This window comes from Phodopus roborovskii, unplaced genomic scaffold, assembly GCF_943737965.1.
Source record: "Phodopus roborovskii unplaced genomic scaffold, PHOROB, whole genome shotgun sequence".
NCBI lineage: Eukaryota > Metazoa > Chordata > Mammalia > Rodentia > Cricetidae > Phodopus > Phodopus roborovskii.
Genome location: NW_026126418.1, coordinates 33,580,803 through 33,598,740, shown reverse-complemented (window position 1 = coordinate 33,598,740; position 17,938 = coordinate 33,580,803). Strand labels below are relative to the sequence as shown.

Genomic DNA, 17,938 nt, shown 5'->3' with positions numbered 1-17,938 from the left:
CTTCATCGAAGTAAATCACAAGGTTTAGGCAGGCGGACATCTTTTAAATCCATTTTACCACACTCTAAGCAAGTCCATAGCAGCAGCTACCTGTGCAGGTTGCAGGTGGCTTCTTTTCTGTTTGGGTTTTTTTCTTTTCTTTTCTTGTCATTATTGTTCTTACTATTGAGATCTCCTCGTAGCATGTACCTCAGGCTAGCGTCAAACTCTCCTTGTAACTGGAGATGACATTAAACTTCTGATCCTCCTGCCTCTACTTCCCCGGTGGTGAGATTACAGGTGTGCACCGCCACACCCGGTTTATTCGGGTCTCAGAACTGTTCCCAGGTCTTCGTGCACGCTAGGCAAACTTTGAGCTTTCTCCTTTCTCTCTGCTCTGTTTTGATTTTGAGGCAGGGTCTCTGTAGCCAGGTTGGTCTGGAGCTCACTATGTAGCCTCGAATGGTTTACATCTTTTGCTATCCTCCTGCCTCAGCCTGCTGAGTGTTGGAATCAAGTGTGAGCATCAGTCTCAGCTCCAAAGGTGTTTCTTTACAACCCACACCAGCTACCCCAGTTCTTTCTCTCCATCCTCGGGGGGCCAGGAATTTTCATTTACTAAAACCGTAGGCATTAACCGCATCCAATGGATCTGTGCCTCTCTGGTAGCCAAGAGCCAAGCCTTGTCACAGCCCTCCGCACGAATCAAGGCGGGAAGAGTTCAAAAGTCGGCGGCCGCGTGATCAGGGTGCAAGAGGTGGGGGGCCACTCGGAGCTCGTGGCACCCCCGGGAGGCCCCACAGCCTCTTACCCCGAGAAAGCTCCTCCCCTCGGGCGGAGACGGCGCCGAGGAGTCGCCGCCCCGGTCCCGCCGCCGGGCCAGTACCCCGAGGCCGCGGCCGCAGCGCCGAGTTCTCTCGCATGGGGTGCTGACAGCCATGGAGGGCTACCGGGGCTTCCTGGGGCTGCTGGTGTCTGCGCTGCTCGTGGGCTTCCTGTCCGTGATCTTCGTGCTCGTCTGGGTCCTGCACTTCCGAGAGGGGCTTGGCTGGGACGGCGGCGCGCTCGAGTTTAACTGGCACCCGGTGCTCGCGGTGACCGGCTTCGTCTTCATCCAGGGCATTGGTACTGGGGCTCTCGAGGGCGGTGGCAGGGTCACTGTGCGGTGGGGACCGGGACACCACCGAGGGTTGCGAGAACTCTTCGAAACTAGGGAAAGTTACTTGTGTGGGCAGGGCCTGCGCAGTCAGGGGCTCGGAACCGGTGCTTTGGCGAGGCCTGCCCTTGAACTTCAGGTCTCAGAGGTAGAGGGGAAGGCAGGGAGCTCCGATGCCCGCTGCAGCATCCTCAGCGGGAGCCAGAGGAGTCCTCTCCTCCGCCCTCTCCTCTTGTCCTTTCCTCCCCGGCTTCTGGCGCCTCCAGCACTCACCGCTGCTGCCTGGCTGCGCTCCACTTGTTGATGTGGCGAAAGTTTCGTAGCGGAGTTGCTTTTTGGGCCCGCGTCCCCGAATTTGGGTGGGAGATGCAGGCAGGGCGTGTCCTTGAGGAATAGCTGGCCGTCCGGTTTGCTAGCTGCAGTAGGGCAGCATGGAACCGCCGGTTTCCGTGTGTGTGTGTGTGTGTGTGTGTGTGTGTGTGTGTGTGTTGTGTGTGTGTGTGTGTGTTGCTGTGCAATGCCACTTGACTGTCACCTTCAGCCAAAGTGGTGTAGCCCTATTTCACTTTTGCAAAACGTAGTGACTCTTGAGAATGCATTCGGAAAAACAAAACCATTGTGCTGGGGTTGGTTCGCAGAAATTATGACTCTTGCAACAGGTTCCAGAGAGCTGGAACCTCCTGGCCTCCGAACAGGCCACCTCTTCACCAAAACTGAAAGTCTCACAAACAAGCACAAACACAGAAGTGCTGGCTTCCTTCCTAAAGAAAAATGTTTCTGTGTGGTCGTACTATCCATTCGTTATTGTCATCCTGTTCCATGTCTCCCTCCCTCCCCCAACCCCACCCTCACACACTTTAAACCAGCTCTACCGCCTCCAGCAAGTGTGGTCAGCCTTCTACAGAAATATGAGGGAAGGTATTAGTAATGCTCAGCCTACCGAGGCTTCTCTGCTTTGAGGTGAGCATCCAAGCCATTTCGTTGCACAGTTCCTAGCTGTTTGGTCACTACCCTAAATTGAAAAAAACATATCCAAGTTCCAAAGTTCCAGCCACCAGAAGCGCTCTTTCCTTCGTGGTGGAACCCTTTTGTTTGGCCAGAGCTGTTAATACCCTCTGTTTAATCAAGCAGTCCCAAACATCTCTTCATGGCTTCCATCCACCCAGAACATCTCTGGATACCATGAAACTCTTCAGTGGTTTGGACCGGCCTGTAGTTGAGGATGAGGAAAATGCAGATCATAGCACATTACCTGACCTTCCCAAGAGAAGATAGTCACAAAGGACTAACACTATTGAGCATTTTCTGCGTCCCCATCAGATGCATTATACAAGAATAAACAGATGTGGAGGCGATAATGTCCCCAAGGAAATACAAGTTCTTTCAGCTCTTTGTTTTCAACGATTTCCCCTCAGTGCTTTTCACTTGATTGTGCTTTTATAGCGATATCCTGCTTTCTGAAAAGTGGCCATTTTAGGAAGCCAAACTTCATCTAAAATATACTTTGAGACTCTCCATTCATGTTGGAATCCATTATACTTTTTCTGAAAGGATTTCTGTTTTCTCTAAACTTTGAACTTAATCTGTTACTTACTTTGGAGCAATGTGTGTATATGGAGATCCTGGAAATTTCCATCTGCTGCTCTTGGTCAAAGCTCTTCTAAGCTTAGTCTATGTGTGCTGATGTTCCACTGTTTGTCAACATTATCATTTTACAAGGATCCCAGGCTTGCTACACACTTGATTCATTTAGAGTGTAAAATGGCCTTTTCATACATGTAGACACATGTAGAGTTCTTACTAGTTCTTCATACCTTGGTCCACAAATACTTCTCAGCCCAGCAGTAGGAAGGCTGCAACAGAAGGAGCAAACACAGATGCTTTTCTGTTTAGAATGGTCTTGCATCTCCAGTAAATCCATTGGGAGTTGCAAGTTGGGGATGCATTTTCTACACCTAACTCATGGCTTAGCTGTACACGGCAGAATGTTTCTGTCTGTAATCTTGTGATTGAGTGGCTGGCTCTTTGCCACTGCCTAGATCAAAATCAGATTAGGTAGATCAAAACTTAAAGTACAGAATCTACAGAGTCCATAGGGCTTTCATGCCACTATAAAGTCAGAAAAACTGTTGACCATCCTAAATCCTCTAGAGACATCTCAAGCTGACTGTAGAGGCTGTGAGATAAACATGAGTCAAAGAGTAGCCATTTTGTCACAAGGCATTTTACTGCCTTGGGATAGACATTTTATACCGTAAGATGTTATATTTATAGTAGAGAATGTGATGTGAGTTATTATATAATACAGAGGCTTTTGGAGATGATGCTTGTATAGGTAATACACAGCCACTACTCTAAGTTTAAAATATTTAACATATGCATCAAGTAAACAGCAAGTAGTATTTGAAACTGTTAAGAATAAGGATGGGTCCTTTGGAAGCTTTATGAATGGAATAAGCCCACAAAAAGGGGCTGGAGAGATGGCTCAGCTGTTAAGAGCACTGGCTGCTCTTCCAAAGGACCTGAGCTCAATTCCCAACACCCACTTGATGCCTCCCAGTCATCTATAACTCCAGTTACAGGGGTTCCTAACCCTCTTCTGACCTTCGTGAGCTTCAGGTATGCATGTGATACACATACATATATACAGGCAAAATACATATAAAATACATTTTTTAAAAAGCCACAGGTAAATCTCTCCACTCTACCACTGTCCCCTACATTTACCAGATATACTTTGGGAAATGTATGTGTTCCTAAAGTGTAACAGATTTTGGGAGTTCTGAAACAAAAAATAACATTTGTTAGGGTGTCTAGACTGGCCTTGAGTTTCGGTGCTCAAGGGATCATTTTGTTAGAGCACTGCAAGTCCTGGCACTACAGTAGCAAGTCCTGTGCTACTGACTGCAGGTGCATGCCACCAACTGCAGGTGCATGCTGCTGACTGCAGGTGCATGCTGCTGACTGCAGGTGTGTGCCACTGACTGCAGGTGTACCCTGACTGCAGGTACATGCCACTGACTGCAGGTGCATGCCACTGCTCTCTGCTAAATAAAATCTCCAACTAATAGGAAATCTAGTCAGACTCTGACATGAATGAGGAAGAGGTTAGAAGAGGCTTTGTACACTCTAAAATAAATGCTTCCTATGAAATAAATATACTACAGGGAAATCAGAGAAATGGCCATTGTAAAGAAGGCCACAGAGGGAAACAATGGAAAGAGCTCCAAGTGGCAGCTAACCTTTTAAAGGTTCAGTATGCTGGAATGGATTCTTCAGTGAAAAAGTGGAAAATTCAGGCTTCTACATTAGTGAAAAGAAGTCTTGGCAATTCTATACTCCTTCCTTTCTGTACATGCTGAAGGGAGAGAAATTAAATAGGGTAATAGTCTCAGGTTGGTTTTGTGAGAGAATTAAACTACATGTAAGTAGCATTTAAAAGACTAACAGAGAGAGCAGCTATTAAAGGCAGTTGGAATAGCCTCCTAATGCAGCTATAAGTGACCAAATTCTGAGATCACTTAAATATATTTGAAAAGGCTCATAGACTAAACCCTGGCAAAGAAGATAATGGAGAAAGTCCCCAGATGACTTCTCCAAGAGCCTTGGGGAAGAAACATTGGTAACAAAGTCTCCCAGCTTCTGGGAACTGGGGGTTTTACAGAGTGTGAATGGACAATCCAAAGCACCTTGAAATGTGTTTTTGTTACAAAAACCACATGTGAATCACTTAATAATGGAACTGTTAGAGTACTTTAAATACAATTATTTTGCTCCTGCTGGATTCTTAGTGCCTAGAAGTGCATGATAGGTCAGTAATTTTTTCCTGTTATTTTTTTTCTCTGTGTATTAGTGAACCCACATTCCAAGCCTCTGCTCCTATTTATTAGAAGTATCTTTTTTTTTTTTCTGTGCCGGGAACAAATCCAGGCCTATTTACACATGCCACTCAAGAGCTTTACCATTGAGCTATACACCTGGTAATAAATAACTGTTGAGTGAGTTAGTCCTGTCTCATCATTCAATTGTTAGTAACAAAATGCAATTTTACAGCCACTCATTTCTAAGGATGTTAATAATAATAATAATAATAATAATAATAATAATAATAATAAAAGCACCTAAAGTAAAAGCACCATCCCCGGCACTTAGTCATTGTTCAGCAGTTTAGAAATACCACTTAGCCAAAGCCAGGGAAGAAAGGAGTTCCGCCATAATGGAAAAGCACCTTTGTTCCCAGGCTTCTTGGTTGGTAGCCTGTGACTACCTGAGCACTTTCTGTGCCTCCTCTTACCTTGCCTACACAACTGCCCAGCACCTCACATAATCACCTACTTCACACCCCATTGGTTTAGCTCCAATATTTTATGTCTATCATCTTTAAAAAGCCTGTACCCTTGGGGGCTGGATGGGTGGCTCAGTGGTTAGGAGCATCTACTCTACTTACAGAGGACCTGGGTTCAGATCCCAGCACCCACATGGTGGTTCACAGCCATCTGTAACTCCAGTTTCACAGGGTCCAGCACCCTGTTCTGGGGACCAGACAGGTATGTAGTACACATACACACATGCATGTAAAGTACTCATACACATAAAGTAACTAATGAACTAAGTAAGTAAACCCTAAACACAAAAGCCCAGCACCCTTGACTCTTACCCTCTTCTGGCAACTACCTCACTTTCCTGGTTATCCTTCCATAGAACTTGACATGTGTGTCATTACGGGAGCCTATGATTTCTTTCCCCCTCCTCTTTCTAGAACCTTCTCCAGTCAATCATTTCATCTTTCTGTTACACTAGAGACCTCTGGAGCCACCACTACAGGGAACCATCTAGCTCAGCGGGACACAGGGAAGGAAGCAGAGAATGCAGCACCTCTCAGCAGGCACCCTGGAGGCAACAGTCCATGTAGCTGTCCACAGCCTTCGATAGTCATCCTCACACGCCTTCTCCTGAGTGACAGCTCAGATACCAGGAGAGCATACCTGTGCTGAACCGATCAGGTCTTAAACACCTCATACCCCACAAGACCCAGCATCTTCTAGGACACAGTATAGACCCAGGATCCCTGTAAGGGTTTTATGGTGATTGAAAAATGGCTTCCAAAAAATAAATCTAAATCCTAATCCCACTTAGAATGTGTCCTCATTTGAAAATAGGGTGTTTGCAGATGTAATTAAGACCTTCAAGTGAGATCATCCTTGGCTGAAGATGGGTTACACATTCAGTTACTGGCTTCCCTATTAGAGGACAGGGGAGGGGGTTAGAGACAAAGTCTGAGAGGGAAGGCCATAGGAGGATAGGAGCAGAGAGTGGCATGGTGTGTCTGCAAGCTGAGCTGTACCATAAACCATGGGCAGCCTGCTAAGAGACAAGCACTAAGAAAAATAATGTAATGCGCTCTCTCTGATCCTCCGCAGGGACCAACCTGGTCAACACCTTGTTTCTGAAGTCCTGTCCTTCAGATCTGAGAAAAGGAAAAAAAAATGTAAATTACATTTTTTATTTACGTGTGTGTGCGCGCGCGCGCACGTGTGCGAAAGCGCACACATGCACTCAAGTGTGCAGAGGTCAGAAGATAGCTTATGGGAGTCAGTTCTCTTCTTCTACCATGTGGGTCTCAGGCATTGAACTCAGGCGATTAGTCTTGACTGCAGGCTCCTTTACCCACTGGGCCCTGTTGCTGACTCACATTTCCATTCTTCTTTAATTAATTAACTAACTAATTATTTTATGTATGTGAGAGTTTTGCATGCATATATGCCTGTGTTTCGTGTGCATGCCTGGTGCCTAAAGAGGTCAGAAGAGTGTATCACATCCCCCGAAACTGGAATTAGTGACAGCTGTGATCGATCTGTCAAGTGAGTTTTGGGAACTGAACCCAGATCCTCTGTGAGAGCAGTAAGTGCTCTTAACCACTGAGCTATTTGAAGTGTAACACGAAAAACAAAAGACCCAAAGACAGATAATGGAGTTCAAGCTTCAAGCTGAAAATCAGAAAAGCGAAGCAGTCAGCCACTAGCTCAGACTGAAAGGCAATCCTGGCTTCACCAAACCTCAGACTGTAATCCCAGACTGCTCTGTTCTCCTCCATGTGGCTGGAGACTCCTGAGACTCAGTGTCTTCCTATCCTTAGTGTGACTGGAGAATGAATACCAGCTCTGAGGCCCTGTTCCTGTCTTAAATACCTCTCAAGAGTCCTGGGATTAAAGGTGTGAGCTCTGTTTCTCTTAGACTGATTCAATCTTGTGTAGGCCTGGGAAGAGAGATCTGTCCGCCTTTGTCTCCTGAGTCCTGGGATTAAAGATGTGTGCCACCACTGCCAGACCTCTATAGCTTATGGCTGACTTTGCTTTCTGAATCCTCAGGCAAGCTTTAATAAGTCATAAAAATATATCACCACACTGAAGACCCCAAATTTTGGTTCTTTTAGACTGTTACTTTGTGGTAATTTGCCTCAGGAAACAAACACAAGATACAACAATTACCACTGCTCTCTGGGAAACCCAAAGTGTTGCCATTCCCATCCAGAATTTATAGGGTTTTCATTGCTCCTCAAAGTATAGACAGATCACCAGCCAGAGGTTTTTTTTTTTTATTGCAAATGGCATTGCTTAATACCACTGTACACAAGGGACTCTTTTATGAGGACAGGTAACACCAGGTTACATCCTCATGCAGCTAAATATAGGGATGCTGGAGAGGTGTGGACTGGCATGCAGAAGTCTGGCAAAACAGGAGCTCCTACTTAGCAACAGCAGAATGTGGCTATGTAGGGATGCCAGTCCGTAGCTGCCAGATTCTCCCATTTTTCCAAGAGAGCGCAGATATTTAAAAACTGGTTCAAGGGGGCTGGAAAGCGATGACTTGGAGGTTAAGAGCATATACTGCTCTTCTAGATGACCTGAGTTTGGTTCCCAGTAATCTATCTCATAGGCATAACTCCTGTGGGATCTAACTCATCTGGCCTCTGTGGGCACCTACACTCTCCTGCGCATGCCTATACTTATATTTTTGGTTGTGAGCCTAGCCTTTAACGGCTGAGCCATCTCTCCAGCCCACACATGCCTACACATAATTAAAAGTAGAGACTGGAGAGATGGCTCTAAGGTTAACAGCACTGGCTGTTCTTCAAGCGGACCTGGATTTAATTCCCAGTACCCATGTGGCAACTCACAATTGTCTGTAATTACAGTTCCAGGAGATCCAATACCCTTATATAGACATACATATACATGAAATAAAAATTAAACAATAAAAATAATTTTAAAATGTCGTAAGAAACTGGTTCAAACTAAAATTAAGGAAGTGAAGGAACAACCCCCAACAGTGTGGTGATGAACAAAATTTCCCAAATTTCAATCTATATTCTATAGATCCCTTCAAGGGGTTCTGTCTTGACTTTGCAGCTTTTAAACTGTTCCTAGATCAGCTTCAGCTGTTTCGCTTTAGCCAGGACAGACTAGAAATCTTTCTCTTAGTATTTTTCTTTCACATGAAACTTTCTTGAAAGATCAAAAGCTCAGTGGTAACAGTCTTTGTACCTTTCAGAGTTTACTCTTTTCTTCATCTAGTTTCTAGTTTCTTCTTGTATTATCCCATTCAGTTGATTGACATTTATTTGTATGTTTGATTTTGAGACACGGTTTTTCTTTGTAGCTCTGGCTTCCTGGAACTTACTAAGCAGACCAAGCTGGCATCAAACTAGCAGTGATCCTCCTGTCTCTGTGTCCTGGGTGCTGGGACAACTGGTGTGTGCCCTGAATTGCATGCATATATATGTATGTATATATATATATATATATATATATATATATATATATATCAGCTGCTGCGTATAAACTACTGCATAAAACATGAGCAGTGGGCTGGGAATGTAGATCATTGGTAGTGTCCTTGCTTAGCATGTCTTGGGTCTTATTCTTAGTACATGAAGGAAGAGAGGGAGGAAGGAAGGGTATTTTTGTCCTTTCTATAAGTTGTTCCCATTTGATTTAGTTAGAGATGAGTAGCATTTTTGTTTTAAAGAATGTAGGTTATAGCTGTGTATGGTGGCACATGCCTTTTTAATTCTGGCACTCAAAAGGCAGAGGCAGGAGGATTTTTGTGAGTTCAAGACTAGACTGGTGTACAAACCAAGTTCCAGGCCAGTTGAGTGTAGGGTTACACCGATCCCTTAATGTTTAGAACTGGCTGAGATAATCTGTTCAAGTCCTCATATGAGTATTCATAAGCTTGGCCATGGTCAAGCAACCAGGTTAAATCAGGTTCAGTAGTGTAATACAGCCAATTGTCTAACAACATACAACTCCTGGACAGGGGCTGAAGAAATGGCTCAGTAGTTAAGAGCACAGTTTGTTTTTCCAGAGGACTGGAGTTCAGTTCCCAGCACCCATGTAGTGGTTGACAGCTGTCTGTAACTCCAGTTCCAGAGGGTCCAAAACCCTCTTCTGGTCTCCTCAGGTACTTACTGCCTGTGATGCACAGACATTGATGCTGGCAAACTATCCATACCCATAAAATAATATATATATATATATATATATATATATATATATATATATATATGACTCTTCCATATTAAAAATATCTAGCCAGTTGATGAATTCTTCCTGCCCTGATACTTTTCACACATATATTTGCTAATATTTGCTTTTGTGATTTTGGTTGCCTCACAGCCAGAACGCTGAGCCAAATTCCAACCATCTACATCACTCTCTTCATTTCAGTTTCCTAGTATTCCAATATGTTGCAAATTTAGGTTTATAGTCACTATAGGATTTTAAAGAGGGCTCTTGCCCTTTTTAAAGCTGAGGACCTCTGGATAGGCCCTGGTTAAGTAGGTACACAGGGAAATGAGTTCTAAGGATGGATGGTGCTGCTATGAATGTCCTGCCAGAAGGGAAAAGAATATTCTAAGAGGGAAGGAAAGTGTAAGGCCCACCTTGTTTACAGAGACTTCATAAGTGATTTCAAATTCCCATGTATTTCAAACTCAACGGCTTACTCTTAGTTTTAAATTGTCTTTGTGCTGTTAAATAGGCCCAAGAGCAAATGCTTTTACTTATTTGAAAGCCACATTTGATCTTATATAAACTAGCAGTTGTGTCTGTAGTGCAGCCTGTCTTGAGATTTTGATTTGTGCATTTTAGTGATGTATGTGTGTGATATATATGTACACATATATGTGTTGGAGCACTTAGCCGTGTATGTGCATGTGTGGCTGGAGGGCAACTTCAAGTATCTTTCTCTGTCATTCCCCACCTTATTTTGTGAGATACGGTCTCTCACTGAACTGGGAACGCACCAATTAGTATAGACTGGCTGGACAGCAAGCCCCTGGGACCTGTCTCTAGCCCCAGTGTCCACACTGAAGGTCTCACGATTGCACAGGAAGCACTTTTCCCTCCGAGTCATTCCTCCAGATCCCAGTTTGTACTTTTAGAAGAGGATTTGGGCTGGTGATGTGGTTCAGTGTGTAGCAGTGATTGCAGCCAGGCTTGATGATCTGATCCCAAATCTGATAGGTGGCAGAACTGACTTCTGAGAGTTGTCCTATAGCTTCCACACACGGACAGAAGTACATGTACACACACACACACACACACACACACACACACACACACACATTTTAGAAGAGGACCTGTTGCAACAAAAACTGAGATATAAGTTAGTTTAACCTAACCATTTCATAATAAAAGATCATGTTGTATGATCTAAATATATTCAAATGTTTAAATATATCTTACTTTTTTAAAAAAAAAAAAGGGTCCCCTGTAGCTCATTTTGGCCTCAAACTCACTCTGTAGCCCAGACTAGCCTAGGACTAGCAGCAATCCTCCTGCCTCAAACTCTCAGTGCTGGGAAAACAGGTGGGAGCCATTCTATCCAGCTATATCTTACTTTTTAAAAGTAAAATGGAAAGAAATAGGGTGTGGTGGTGCACGCCTTTAATCCCAGCATTTGGGAGGCAGAGGCAAGAGGATCTCTGAATTTGAGGTCAACCTGGTCTACACATGAGAATCTATTTATGTGCCGAGTATACAGAATTAATTGCTACTTCGTCAAATTTTTTTTGTCACAGATACTTTGTGACTTCCCAATATGTGACAGGCACAAGATATGTTTATAGACATGTTTCTACTTTCAAGAGTCACAAGGTTTAAGCACATAAAAACATAATCAGATATTTTCTATATCTGGGGACTTATCTGCCCCCTAAGTCCTCTATCCTTGACCTGATCTCAGTTTGACAGACTCAGACTTTACATGTGACAGACACTCACAAGTGTACATGGCTGGCATCAATCCAGAGATCGCCTCCTAGAGAATGTATATTTTCTTACATCTAACACCTAGCAAGTTTTCAAATAATTTGACTGTATTTCCATAGTGATAGACTTGAGGAAAATCACATGCAGTTATGAGCTCCCCCTTCCTCTTAACTTTTTTTTTTTAACCACCCATTGCTTGTCCTCTGGAGGCTCTGAAAGTGTCTTTTTCATGTATTTCATGTTTGCCCTCATTTCCTGGAGGGAATGGTCCGTCCAGTCAGAGCCCCCAGAAGAACCCTTGCTCCCATCGCCCCATTCCCGCTCCCTCTCCTTCCTTCTCACCCAACTCAGGAATACAGTCCAGGTTGGTGTGGAGAGCAAGAGCTGGTCCATGCCCCTCTCTAGACAGTTTCACAGCTACTAGGAGTAGCTTCTTTTTTGAAAGATGTGCACTGATTTGTTAAGCTCACCCAGTGTTCCTTAAATCCATGGTATTTTGGATATTTATATATTTTGGGAAATGTGTAAACACAGTTGAAAATACAGCATTTCTGGCCACCCTTCACTTGTCCAGAGAGCCTTTTGAATACACTCAGCTGTGCAGCAGAGTCTGGGCAGCCTGGACAGATGTGGGAAAGCCCTTGACTCCTTTCACAGGAAGGCTTTACAACCCCACAGCTGCCTGTGACTACTGGATACTGGCTTCACAAACTTATAAAAACACATTTTACTGTTAAAAGTAGAAGGAATCCTTTTTAACCACACAGAAAGTAACACACACACACACCTGTGCATGCTGCGCGCGCACGCACGTGTGCAAACATACACACACACACACACACACACACACACACACACACACACACATACAAATCCCTGTGCCCTGACCACACAGATAACATATGTTAAGATTAGGGACAACATTAAAAAAAAAATTAGGCTTGAGCCAGGCATTGGTGGTGCACGCCTTTAATCCCAGCACTTGGGAGGCAGAGGCAGGCAGATCTCTGTGAGTTCGAGGCCACCTGGTCTGCAGAGCTAGTTCTAGGACAGACTCCAAAACAATACAGAGAAACCCTGTCTCAAAAAACAGAACAAAACAAAACAAAAATTAGGCTTGAACTTATAGCTGATGAGAATCCTAGCCTGAGAGGAAACAGTAGAAGAGATAGAAAAGTACCACAGAGACTCTATAATTGTCTGTGTTTAAAAAAGAAAAAAGAATCCCACTTCAGAATAGCCTCAAGTTTTTCCCTCAGGAAAATAATCGGAACTTTGTTGATGAACACAGCCATCAGTGAGGGGTTAAATATGCTCAGTCACTGCCATTATTGGGGAAACCAGTTTAAAACTTGTGCCACTTAAGAGCTGAGGCAGGAGCATTACTCTAGGTCAGGAGTTCAAGAGCAGCCTGGGTAATAACAGTGAGACCCTGCTCTAAACAAAACAACAACCCTCAAAACAAACACACTTTTTCATGATTGCAAATGGTTTAAAACTCAAGTTTTGAGCCAGATGGTGGGAGTACAAGGCCGATTTCAGTTTTTTGGTTTTTGTTTCTTTGTTTTTTGTTCTTTTTCGGTTTCAGTGTTGCCTGTGGTAGTGGGAAGAATAAAACATTTCACTGGAAGTTCAGTTGTCTTTGAATGTTTGATACTGAGTGTGTGTGTGTGTGTGTGTGTGTGTGTGTGTGTATGTGTGTGTGTGTGTGTGAAATGACATTAAATGTAATTCCCCTATCTCTGCCCCACTCCCCAGGACTGGGAATCGAACCCAGCGCCTTGTACATGCTAGGTACGTGCTCTACCACTGAGTTATATCTCCAGTTATGTTATGTCTTTCTATATTGTACATTTTCACTTTACTAATTTTTCTGTCTTGGATCACACAGATTGTAAAATACCTCATGTTGTAGTTTAAAGACCACGGAGTCATGGGGTACAGCCGTCTACTCTCCATGGTTATATGAGATGTGCCCCTAAATCCTTAAGGGAGAAAAACCTTGAGGAGCATAAACTGGTGTCTGAGCTGATACTAATTTGGCTTCTAGATTTTGGTCAGTCTGCTGAAAGAGCTTTGTGTTTATTTGTTTTAAAAAATGTTGTGGGTCTCACACATACAAGTAAGAATTGCTGGAGAAACCTAAGTCAGGGCAGGAAGTCACACTGATGCCTGTGTCCTGTTTGTGATGTCCTGGGTTAGTAAGATGTCCAGAGGACCTGGAGGGAGAGTGTTGAGAGCTTTCTATATGAGCTCTCACAGTTACATGCAAATCTACAATTAGTTCAAAATAAGACTTTGGAAAAACACTCACGCCCTTCATACTGTGAGGCTGTGTTAGGCTGTAGGACACAGGGAGAAAGAAAGAGCAAGACAGGAATACACTGAGATGAAATGGAGTGCCTTGAGCTAGCTGCTAAAGTGTAAGGTACTATAATAATTGAAGAGATTCACTGAGTCTAGAAATGATTAGACAGTGGGTCTCCATGTCCTCGAGGAAATATGATCAATCAGCAATAAACATTGTTTTTATTACATTTAGTCTCTCTCTCTCTCTCTCTCTCTCGCTTCCTCCCTCCCTCTCTCCCTCTCTCTCTCGCTCTCTCTCTCTGTGTGTGTGTGTGTGTGTGTGTGTGAGTGTGTGTGTGTGTTTGTGTGTTTATGTGTGTGTGAAAGAGACAGGGCACAGTTGTCCTGATTGGAGGACAATTTGTGGGTTCTGGGGAATCAAACTCAGGTCATCAGGCTTGTGGCAAGTGCTTTGCCCTCCTGAGCCATCTGAGAAACCCTCGATGAGCATTTTTATAAAGTACCCACATACACATTGAACAGAGAGCAACAATCCCTTAGAGTTTGGGTTAAGTAAAGAGAAACACTGTCCTCTTGCTGAAAGCATCAGGTGTTGGAATGGGTCAACAGGACAGACTCCTGGTATCCTCCAATGAAAACTTTAACAAGGTCACATGGTTTTAGATGTGTTTCTCCTCATATGTTTTTGTGATCTTAAAAACCTTTAAAATTTTTCTTTTAGATTTATTTGTGTGTATGAGTGTTTGCCTGTGTGTGTATATATATATATATGTGTGTGTGTGTGTGTGTGTGTGTGTGTGTGTGTGTGTGTGTATGTATGTATGTGCACCATGTGTATGGCTGTTGCTGGAGGAGGTCAGAAGACAGTGTCACATTCACTAAAATAATGTGTATTATAGATATTATAGATGGTTGTGAGCTACCATGTGGGCACTGGGAACTGAACCTGAGACCTTTGCAAGGACAGTAAATACTCTTAACCCTGAGCCATCTCTCCAGCCTAAGAAATTTTAATATACTCAAGCTATATCTGTTACTGATAGTGTCAGGTTCCCTTTCCTTACTTCCTGGAATTAAGAAAGTACATGGGCCACAGATGATGGAATAGAGCTCATCTTCCAAGGAAGCATAATTCAGAATTTCCAATCTGTCACACATTTCCAAATATTTAGAATTTTCCTGACATGGGTCAGATAGGTGGAGAGGGCATACCATTGTCTTTGTGACAAATTAACAAACAGTTAATTCTATGCTGGTTAATGTGGACACTTAAAACATTCTAGGGCTTTTTATCTAATTTTAGTGTATATGTTGAAAAGTGTACATAAAGTGCATTCCATGTCTTCGGTGTATTTTATTCTGAAGTGTGGATCTATTAATATCGTGTATTGACGAGAGATATTTGGGCCACTATGAATGGTGGGCTAGCAGTGTGTCTGCTGGTGAAGGTGTGTATCTGTTTCTTTGGGGCATACACTCAGGAGTGAAATGGCAGCATGGGAGGCTGAGAAGGAATGTAGAGAAGAGGAAGGCTGGGAGAGGCAGAAGCCAAGGGTAAAGTTCCTCAAAAGAAACTGTCCAGTGGGTCAAGTGGTTTACTTGGTGTTGATTTTTAAACCACTCTGTTTCCTTAGCCATCATCGTGTACAGATTGCCATGGACCTGGAAGTGCAGCAAGCTCCTAATGAAATCCATCCATGCGGGGTTAAATGCTGTGGCTGCCATCCTCGCCATCATCTCCGTAGTGGCCGTGTTTGATTACCACAATGTCCGAAATGTCCCCCATATGTACAGTCTGCACAGCTGGGTTGGACTGACGGCTGTCATTCTTTACGTCCAACAGGTCAGTGTCTTGCTGTATACATAAGCAAAGATCAAAACAGCCCAGTGACTGCAGATGTTTTCTAAACTTACTCTTTCACTTGCGTCCAGGATAACTCTTGTCTCAAGGGGCATTGGACCTCAGAATTCACAGCCGAGGAACTCAGATGTGTGATTTATCATGTTAACAGCTGTAGGTAGGGAAGTTGCCATCTCCGAACATCTAGACTAGCATTGCCCAGACTTCAATTCCATGTCCAGAATTAAGTAGCCTAGGTAGAAGCTATGTGTTTTCTTACCACCTTCTCTGCTGCATTTTTAGGTTAACCTTTCCTAAATGGTAATACCAATTTTTTTTAACCTTTTGCAAGATTTTAAAGGCATAATGATTTTGTTTTATTTATATGATTTTATTTACTCTTTGCACATATTGTGAAAGGCATGTGTTCTGAAAACACTGTACTGGAAAGAAATTTAATGGCATGTGATCCATGGCAGTTTTATGTCACCAGAGCAAAAGCTATATTCTGAGTCTTTTGGCTCTTTGTCACTTTGTTGAAAACTCTTAGCAAACTGTATTGATTCATTGCTGTTCCTTGTTAGCACAGGGTATATTCGGCTTCCTAGTTGGGTATCATTGTGAACTTTATTTTTCTATGGCTACAGAGTGAGACACTGGATGGGTATATATATACCTCCCCAAAGTTCGTCCTAGAATAAATGGCCCCTTTAAAAAGCAGGCCCTCTCACAAGACAGTGGCCATTTTTCTTCTAAATGAATATATATTTGTTAAACCTTAAATCATGATGTGTTTTCATTAAATAATGGTTAAGCTCTTGGATAAGCTCTTAGATATTTAAATCCATTAGCCATCCTGGAGTTTCAGGTTGGGAATGGAAAGGAGCCAAGCAGGAGGAAGATGCAGAGTAAAAAACTCCGCTGTGATCTTCCCAATCAATAAGGAAAATAGCTCTAGTTGGATAGCGAGTCTTGCTCAGATCATTGGATCTGGCTTAAGCTTCCAAGCCCTCAAAGCCCACCCCCAGTGACACACTTCCTCCAGCAAGGTCACACCTACTCCAACGAAGGCCACGCCTCCCAAGAGTGCCACTTCCTGTGAACCTTGGGGGCCAATTACATTCAAACCACCACAAGAATGTTAGAGAGAGACCATGATACTGAAAGAGAAAAATCAATGTAGAGATATCTTTCCCTCTTCAAATAATACCTATGTTTAATGTAATTTTCAATGTAAACCTAGTGGGAATCATAAAAAAATATTATGCAAAAGAATAAATATCAAAAATAACCAAGAAACTTTTAGGAAAGAAATGAAAGAACACCTTCCCTGTTTCAGTTATCAGCAAACAAAACAAATACAGGAAGGACCAAAGAGGCTAGAAAAGTCCAAGCATGCACAAGAACTTTTCATGTTATAATAACATTTATTTAACAGATACTGTGTATTTAAAAAACATACATATCATATTACATAATAATAATAAAAACCTAGATTGAGGACCTAAATTTGAAAACCAAAGACAAGGAAAAGAGGGGGAAAAAATGTGTGTAATTTGTGTGGTGTGAGAGGGGGTGGCTAGAAGGATGGTAAAAAAAATCCAAGAGCCATATAGGGGGAAAGGCATGTTTACTAAACTGTTTTTTAAAATGTACATGACATAGACATTGAAGTAAACAGAAAAGACTAAAAAACTGTGGGAGTAGTTCTGTATCATGTGTCATTGGGTGAGCAATGCTAAACATTAATAATAAAGAAGTCAACCAAATAGAAAAGACTTGGGGCCACCGAGACAGCTCAGCAGCGAAGATGCTTGCTGCCAAGCTCAACAGGCTGAGCTGGATCCCTTGGGTCTACATGCTAGAGAGAACTGACTCCTGTGGGTTGTCCTCAGAACTCCACGTGTGCATTGTGGCACATGCTTGCCCGGGTGCTTGAGCTTGCTGGAGAGAATGCATCTTAATTTATCATGATTAAACCGACCCATTCCGTGGTATTCCTAGAAGAGTTGGAGCCTGGTGGTAAGAGCCACTAGAAAGCTAAGACTCTTCTGGTAACTGGTGCAGCGGAAAGTGCTTCTGAGACTGGAATGTGGAAAGCCAGAATCCATGTTGTATTCTGAGCCTCAGCAAAGGGAAAGGACTGTGCTCGGAGCAGTACTGCATCGTACTGGCTCTGCATCAGGACCTTACACGGTTCACCCCCAGAGGGGTGGCATGGCTTGAGTAAAGAAAGCAAAGAAGCAAAGCAAAGCAAACAAACCAAAAACTGGGCAGGAAAATCTCACGTACTCAGGAGGCCGAGGCAGGACGATCACTAGTTCAAAGTAAGGTCCGGTAATTTAGGAAGACATTGTTTCTAAATGAAAAGTAGAAGAG

At 43.2% G+C, this 17,938-nt stretch overlaps 1 protein-coding gene across 1 annotated transcript in view; it reads left to right on the top strand.

Annotated features, from left to right (window-relative positions):
• The first annotated feature begins 817 nt into the window (after window positions 1-817).
• LOC127222430 (plasma membrane ascorbate-dependent reductase CYBRD1) overlaps window positions 818-17,938 on the top strand; it is a 28,526-nt gene continuing 11,405 nt past the window's right edge. The window contains exons 1-2 of the mRNA XM_051184504.1: window positions 818-1,104; window positions 15,354-15,562. Coding sequence (XP_051040461.1) covers window positions 918-1,104; window positions 15,354-15,562 — 396 coding nt within the window. The 5' untranslated portion in view covers window positions 818-917. The remainder of the gene's footprint in view (window positions 1,105-15,353; window positions 15,563-17,938) is intronic.